The following is an 8,556-nucleotide window of genomic DNA, read 5'->3' on the forward strand; positions in this document are numbered from 1 at the left end:
AGTCTTCTTCAAGTGGAAAACTTTGCTTGTGGTGCTTGGTAATATTTTAATAGATGTGAAATCGACACAGTAACATTTCAGCGTCTGGTAATTGCCGTTGGCATGCATTAATCAAAGCATACTCCCTGTCTGTTAGTATGACACACGGATGCATACACTTGTCTAGCATTCTTTTTAGTTGGCTTAATACCCACGTGTAACTATCTTCTATTTCGTCACTTATAAAAGCGAAAGCTGCACAAAAGGTTTTACGGGTAGAAGTTACACCTACAATCTCAACAAATGGTAAACCGTACCTGTTTGTCTTGTATGTTGCATCTATGAACAACATATGCGTGAATGCACGCCAAATCGGGAATGATAATTCATGAACGATGAATAGCCTCTCCAACTTGTGAGTGGATTCATTTACCTCATGCTCTTGAAGGCAACCATCATTAGCCAGGAGTGTGAAAAGAACCTGTATCGGAGACTTATTACCGTGGAGGGATACTCGTTGGCTTTGTTGTTCGTTGTATACGTTTTGTACCGTAGACGCACAACGAGGGTCCTGCTTTCTTATTATTGATATAATGTTTTGAGGATCCACGTTCTGGTTTGTCAGATCCTTAACGAAAACTTTTTGCGCAGGGTTCAACCTCTTTGCAAATTCATGACCTTCCATATATATAGCAGGCGGATGATTATGTGTACCACACACAACTTTTAGTTTCCAACCATCTTCCTCTTTGTGGTACTTTGCAATCAACTGAAATGGACAGTTGATTTTCTTGGTACCACCAACGAGTCTGACAGTTGCCTTCCCCTTGTATACACCACCACGATCACATCTAAGAAACACCTTGTTCTTATCGCCATCAACATTTGTCTTAGACCTTTGGGTCACTATCACGTAGCCATTGTTAAGTCCGTTTTTGTACGCCCATTGCTTCAACTCATCGAAACACATAAACACCTAAAATAAGATTCATTTTTGTTAATAACAGGATAACGTAATACAAACATGAATAGAAAACCTATACCTGTTCGGTTGCAAAAAAATGACCAGATTCCACAAAACCGGTGGCGAATGATTCATCGGATTCCACAAAACTTTCTTCAAAATTATGCATCTCATCAACGAAATTTATCAATGTGGTTGGATAAATAAATTTAGGTTGGTAATATTTTTAACAACATTTGGAAGGGATGAAGGGGAGAAAGAAGTGAGTAAAATATACACAGACTTCATTGTTAGATTTATCTCATTCAAAGAAGTAAGTGGGTAAAAAAAACCCTATGAGATCACACAATTTATATGGTTGAGAGATTCTTTTTATACCTAATATTTGTCTTACAATATGGTCAAAGAATCGATTACACATAAATATCAGTGAGATATTGACAGATTAAATGTTGAAACACGTTTCACGTTTCCTGCAAAAGTAATTGTACAATTTTAATGATTCTTCGTCATACGTTTTGTATTATTTCTTATACAGTTCGTATAGATTACTTTTCATGATTTTTCAAACACCTTCATGCATACGATTTGTATTCTTTATTATACAGTTCATATGTTTATGTTAGATTTACATGCTTCGTATGAAATCTTATACGTTTCGTCTTCCATATAATACGAACTGTATACAAAAGAATATGGCTCGTACGGGTACGTGTATAGGTACGTGTACGGGTACGGTACGTGTAAGATACGTGTATAGGTACGTGTACGGGTACGGTACGGGTACGTGTACGGGTAATTGGGAGAAAATTCTCATCCCTAGTTTGTATGATGTGAAATGTTGAGTTTTGTGTACTTTTGAGGTCAAAGTCAAAACACCACCTCTTGAGTTTAAGTTTTTTAAGTGATTCTTTCACCTTTTGAGATTGTAAAATTCATAACATAGCTATACAATCAGTGAAACATTGAAAGGATAACTGAACAAGCTTTAAAATTAGAAACAATTATTTTACCTTAAAAGTCAAAGTCAACTTTCTTGAAAGGGTACTATGACAATCTTAAGCATCTTTGAAAAGCAGGAACCGTGAAATCAAGAAATATATAGAGGTCCAAATATCACCTTTTAAAATCAAAATATGATGTATGAATTCATAAGTTATTAACTATAGTTATAATACAATATATAAATCACAAGATTTAGACTGTCTATGTATTGTTGATGTTTACTTAACTTTGTTTATCAAGAAATTCACGCGGCGGAAGATTTTGAGCTTGATTTCTAAACCAAAAATAATCTCTTAAACGAAAGTAATTGTGTTTGGATGGCGGCTCAAGATCAACCTTTCATTTCAGTTGGAAAATGCAATCCGATGTTTTGGGCAGTATAAGCCATCAAGGAGTAGAACTCATATCACGGGAGGAAACTTTGCGCAATATTCTATTACTATTAATGAATGGCTCTGCGATTTCTTACGGGCACAAGCTACTTCTTTATGGCATTTGTGTGTGGACACACCATTTTTTCTTTGGCATTTGGATTTCAATTTTGGATGGTTATGAGTATAGAGTACGTTAATTAGATTTTTATTTGGTTGTTAGTCTATTTATGATAAAGCATATGTTAATATGTTTGTAATGATTTTGAAGTTATGTGATTTGGCTTGGGTTATAATGTCTTTAAAAAAGTTAAAATTGTTTGAAAACATAAAATAACAAATATAGAATAATTAGTAAGTTTATAGTGAACAAATCCGAATCCGGTGGTGGCACACTGGCTTATGATTAAAATTTTATTTTATATCTAAGTATAAAAACTGTTACTTCATCTTTGATTAGATAGTAGTTTGATTCACTATGGTATTTTGTATTTCTATACATTTGGGTTTTGTGCTTTAGAATATTTGGTTAGAGATGAATGTAACTCTTTTAAACTAGTTGTTGCCCGTCCGGTGGACGGGAATATCAACTTAGAAATGTGATTACATTAATTAATTTAGTAACAAATGTGATGGTTTGGTTACTTTACAACACATTTTGGGAGTTACGGTTTCACGGGAATAGCAAATAAATATAATTGTATTGCTTCAACATCATGCACAATGCTTACCTTTTTTTAGAGTTTAAAATTAAATTATTTCAATGAAGGCAATAGGCGCAAACATTGTGCATGAAAACGTAATAAAGGTTATAAGTAACGTCCGTGTTGCATGTAAGCTTTGTTTTAGGTATTAATGGTATTTTGTAAAACAAATAATGCATCCCTTATATCATGTTTAAACCTTAATGTATAATATAGATATGAAACAATTATCATAGAAATTTATAACATCTTGAATTGAAAAGCAAACCCAAATTATAGCATGCTAACAAACGGTATATGTTCCCTTATTTTGTGGGAGATCATGGGTTATATGTAAAATGGGGTTAGTGGGTGTTAGGAATAACAAAAAGATGGGGTTGGTGGGTGTTAGGAATAACAAAAAGATTTATTATTTGAATGTTGCACACTTGCACATATAAATCTATAACCGCATAACATGTGATTAATTTGATATAATAAACAATTGACATGGTCAATAGCACACGTTTTAATATGCCCATGTTTGTGCCCCCAATTTTCTCAAAGTAGTTAACGCTTTAAAAGTTGTTGATATAAATTACAACGGTTAGAATGCAAATCTATTAATTGGTTCTACAACAACATTTAAATTAGTTCGTTGATCTCCTTCAAGACACTTATTTCATCTTGATTTAAAAGTGTGTGAGCATGACAAAATCTTTCTTTGTCGTTGTTGAAAATCCTGAGGATCCACTTTTGGTACTTTATAATAATTTCTTAAATCTTAATTATTTTTTATTTACTATATCTTAAATATTTTATTATGTCATTGCAACCCATATTATTATTGCAGGAACTACCAACAAAATGGGTAGGAATAGTAAGGCCCTGTTACCGGTAGCCCTACTTTCGTGTTGGATTTACTCATAAACGCAGTTCTAAATATCAGAGTTAATTAAAACATTCGTGGAATATAAAAGCTTTCATAAAACATTTCATAACAAAACACATCTTGTCTTAAAACATCATCTTGTCTTTCAAAATAACCGAAACATTAAACTTAAATGTCTTGAGTCTTCCGATGCCAGCCTCTTATTCAGTGCCACGTGTCTCCTCAAGCGAGCTGCCTCATCCTACTCACCTGCGTTCATACTAAAAGTCAGCTACGTTGAGTAAGTTCTAGTTTATCATACATTATACAATACACACAAACTTATATTCTTTCATTCATACTTTCATACTTTCTTTTGTATTAACTTGCTTTCATATCTTACGTTATAAAGAGCATTACGCCCTACATTCCTCGAGTATTATTAGGGCTCGGTACCCTCCTTCTTAGAGTATTATTAGGGCTCGGTACCCTCCTTCCTCGAGTATTATTAGGGCTCGGTACCCTCCTTCCTCGAGTATTATTAGGGCTCGGTACCCTCTTTCCTCGAATATTAGTAGGGTTCGGTTCCCTAATTCTCGAATATTAGTAGGGTTCGATTCCCTCTTCGTTACCATACAACCATACATCATACCTCGAGTATTATTAGGGCCCGGTACCCTCTTCGTAACCATACAACCATCATTTCCTTCTTTTATTAACTTTATCACATTCATACACATAAGCATACATATCATACTTACCTTATACATAGCGTTACAACCTGACAGTACGTGCAATATCCGAAGATCGTTCACGTACCATCAAGCAATCATTCAAGCATTTCACATTATTCACATAAGGCATACACTTATCTCTTAGGATAAGCGTATTAACAAACATATTGAGTATGCACACAGCCCCGAAAACATAACACATAAATGGGGCTAGAAACTCACCTGAATCCTGTTACGCTCTCCGTTAATCGTTATTCCCTTCTTGAGCTGTGCACGGCTAACTGTATAATATTTACATGTTTCAATTAACTACTACTACTCATGTTGTATTTCTATCTTTATATAACCCACAACGAACGGGGGTCCGGGGGCAGCGCCCCTGGCAGCGGGGTCTAGGGGCGGCAGCCCCTAGCAGGGTCTAAAGGGCAGAGCCCCTGGCTGGGGTCGAGCTGTCAGGTCAGCTTGGAAAAATTTTATTTCCATTAGCTGTCTCAACACATTTTTTTCATTAGGTTTTTAATTTATTTTCTAATTTGCTAACTCCAGCGAACTTATCATTAAGCGAACTTAACAATAAGCGAACTTAACATTAAGCGAACTTACTGTAGGCGAACTCAGTGTTAAGCGAACATAACATTAAGCGAACTTACTGTAAGCGAACTTAGTGTTAAGCGAACTTAACATTAAGCGAAGTTAAGCATTGAGCGAACTTATCACCGGGCGAAGTTAAGGCTCGGCGAACTTAGCTTTAGGCGAAGTTATCATTGGCGAACTTATCACCAGGCGAAGTTACAGTTAGGCGAACTTGGCTTTAGGCGAACTTGCTTGCAAGCGAAGTTAAGCTTGCAGGCGAAGTTGAGCTTGCAGGCGAAGTTAAGCTTTGCAGGCGAAGTTAAGCTTTGCAGGCGAAGTTATTCAGTTCAGCTACGGGTTTGGTTTTTATCAAGCATTTTGGCGATTTTAATACCCTTGTTATGGTTCGACATCACCCACTAACGTTCCCTAACCATTTTCGTTTGTATATATATCCCGTATATACTATAAAGCTTGGACCTTTAAGCTTAAGGACGTTCAATACAAGATCTACGGATTATCTTAAACGAACCGTATATGTTTATGGGTTTATTAGGTTCGTCCTAGCATCAAGTTCGCTACTTTAAACTTCGTTTAGATCCGATCTATTATCGTTTCAAGTTTCAAGGCTAAACGTTCAATAAAACGTAAACTTTAAAGGTCAAGAACATACCTTTTGTGCTTGTTCGATCTTGGTTAGCTTGTTTGGGAACTCTAGATCTCGTGTAATAAAGATCTAATACCAACTAACGTTTAATCTCTCTCGGATCTTGCTCGTTTCTCTCTCTCGGCCACCGGCCGTATGTGGTGGTGTGTGTGTGTGTGTGTTTTGAATGTATAGAGAATAAGATGGAAATGAATGATGGTTTAGGGTTTAAGGGTGCTTTAAGGAGGTATTTATACCCCTTAAGGCTCATGGACCTAAGGCCCATTACCCTTAATCCATCTTAATTAAATCCAAGTCCATGATCTTTTCCATATTAGACGTTAGTTAATATTATTAAACTCACGACAATTTTACGCAACTTTCTTTATTTATTAGAATATTTAGGATGTTACAAGTCTTCCCTCCTTAAAGAGGTTTCGTCCCCAAACCTAACTATTACTTAAACAAACTAGGGTAGAACTTGCGCATCTCATCCTCAGCTTCCCAAGTAGCATCCGATCCTTTGCGATGTTTCCATATCACTTTTACCAGAGGTATAACCTTGTGACGAAGCTGCTTCTCCTTGCGATCAACGATCACTATCGGTTGCTCGATGTAGTTCAATTGTTCATCAATCTCAATGTCCATCAATGGCACGTGAGACGTGTCATCAGCTAGACACTTCCTCAGATGAGAAACATGGAAGGTTGAATGAATTCCTTCTAACTCATCGGGTAAATCCAGCTTATAAGCTACTTCCCCCACACGATCTAAAATTTTAAACGGTCTAATGTACTTCGGACTCAACTTCCCCCTCTTTCTAAAACGGATAATTCCTTTCCAAGGCGAGACCTTAAGCATCACATTGTCGCCAACGTTTAACTCAATTGGTCGTCGCCGATTATCTGCATAAGACTTTTGTCTGTCTTGAGCGGCTTTCATTCTTGCTTTGATCTGATCGAACTTTGAAGACGTTTCTTGAACCACTTCTAGGCTTCCCATTTCTTTCTGACCAATCTCACCCCAACACACCGGGGTTCTACATCGTCTACCATAAAGCATCTCAAACGGTGGCATACCAATACTTGAATGGTAACTGTTGTTATAGGAGAACTCTGCCAGGTGCAGATGATCATCCCAACTTCCACCAAAATCTAAAACACAAGCACGCATCATATCCTCAAGGGTTTGGATCGTCTTTTCAGACTGTCCATCGGTTTGAGAATGATACGCCGTACTGATGTTCAACCTCGTTCCCATAGCTTCATGGAATTTCTTCCAGAACCTCGAAGTAAACCGTGTATCTCTATCAGACACGATTGATAGCGGTACTCCATGCTTGGTTACAACTTCTTTAATGAACAAGCTTGCTAACGTTTCTGATGAGATGGCCTCTCGTATGGGCAGAAAGTGAGCACTCTTGGTCAAACGGTCCACAATCACCCAGATAGTATCATGATGCTTAGCTGTACGAGGTAGCTTAGTTATGAAATCCATGGTGATGTGCTCCCATTTCCACTCAGGTATCTCTAGCGGTTGCATCTTCCCATAAGGCTTCTGATGTTCGGCTTTGACTTGTAAGCAAGTTAAGCACTTACTAACATAATCCACTACATCATTCTTCATTCCAGGCCACCAGTAATCTCTTTTCAAATCTTGATACATCTTTGTAGCTCCTGGATGAATCGAATATCTTGACTTATGAGCCTCATCTAAGATTTGACTTCTAAGATCACCATGGCGTGGGATCCACATACGGTCGAACCTAGTCTTAACTCCATGAGTGTTTTCCATCAACTCATCTTGCTGGCCATAAATCCTTTCTTTCTTTACTAACCCTTCATATACTAACACCTCTGACTGCACCTTGATGATTTCTTCAAAAAGACTTCGGTTCATGATCAACTTGTTTGACTTTACTGTTGCAAGGACTTCCTCGTTCTTACGACTTAACACGTCAGCGACCACATTAGCTTTACTGGGGTAGTACTTAATGTCGCAGTCATAATCCTTAATCAACTCCAACCATTTTCTTTGCCTCATGTTTAATTCTTTCTGCTCGAAGAAGTACTTTAAACTCTTATGATCTGTATAGATAGTACACTTAGTACTGTACAGATAATGCCTCCATATCTTAAGAGCATGCACTACAGCTGCTAACTCTAAATCATGCGTCGGATAAGTACTCTCATGGACTTTCAACTGTCTAGACGCGTAAGCTATCACCTTTCCTCGTTGCATCAACACGCAACCTAACCCTTGATGCGAGGCATCAGCACAAACTACTAAATCCTCGTCACCATCAGGTAGAGCAAGGATTGGAGCTTGTGTGAGTCTTTTCTTTAATTCCTCAAAGGTTTCTTCTTGAAACTTTCCCCAACTGAATACTATCGACTTTCGGGTCATACCGGTCAGCGGTGCGGCTATCTTGGAGAAACCTTCGATGAATCTCCTATAGTAGCCAGCTAACCCTAGGAAGCTTCGTATATCAGTCGGATTCTGCGGAGTCTTCCAATTCGTTATCGCTTCAATCTTAGCTGGGTCCACGGTAATCCCTTCAGGATTGATCACGTGACCTAGAAATTGCACTTCTCTTAACCAGAACGCGCACTTCGAAAACTTAGCATACAACTTCTCTTTCTTCAGAGTCTCCAATACCTCTCTCAGATGCTCAGCATGGTCAGACTCGCTCTTTGAATAAATCAATATATCATCAATGAAGACGATAAC

At 37.5% G+C, this 8,556-nt stretch overlaps 1 protein-coding gene across 1 annotated transcript; it reads right to left on the minus strand.

The window, feature by feature from the left end:
- Positions 1–190: 190 nt before the first annotated feature.
- Positions 191–1,112, minus strand: LOC143554994 (uncharacterized; the record flags this gene model as incomplete). Its single annotated transcript, XM_077044636.1, has 2 exons — positions 1,023–1,112; positions 191–955 (listed from the first exon to the last, which is right to left on the minus strand). Coding segments are annotated over exons 1-2 (855 nt in total), but the record flags the coding sequence as incomplete, so codon positions are not given.
- Between the last annotated feature and the right edge of the window lie 7,444 nt (positions 1,113–8,556).

This window comes from Bidens hawaiensis, unplaced genomic scaffold (genome assembly GCF_021521415.1).
Source record: "Bidens hawaiensis isolate Kalapana, Puna unplaced genomic scaffold, B.hawaiensis_p1.1 tig00017942_1, whole genome shotgun sequence".
Classification (NCBI taxonomy): Eukaryota; Viridiplantae; Streptophyta; class Magnoliopsida; order Asterales; family Asteraceae; genus Bidens; species Bidens hawaiensis.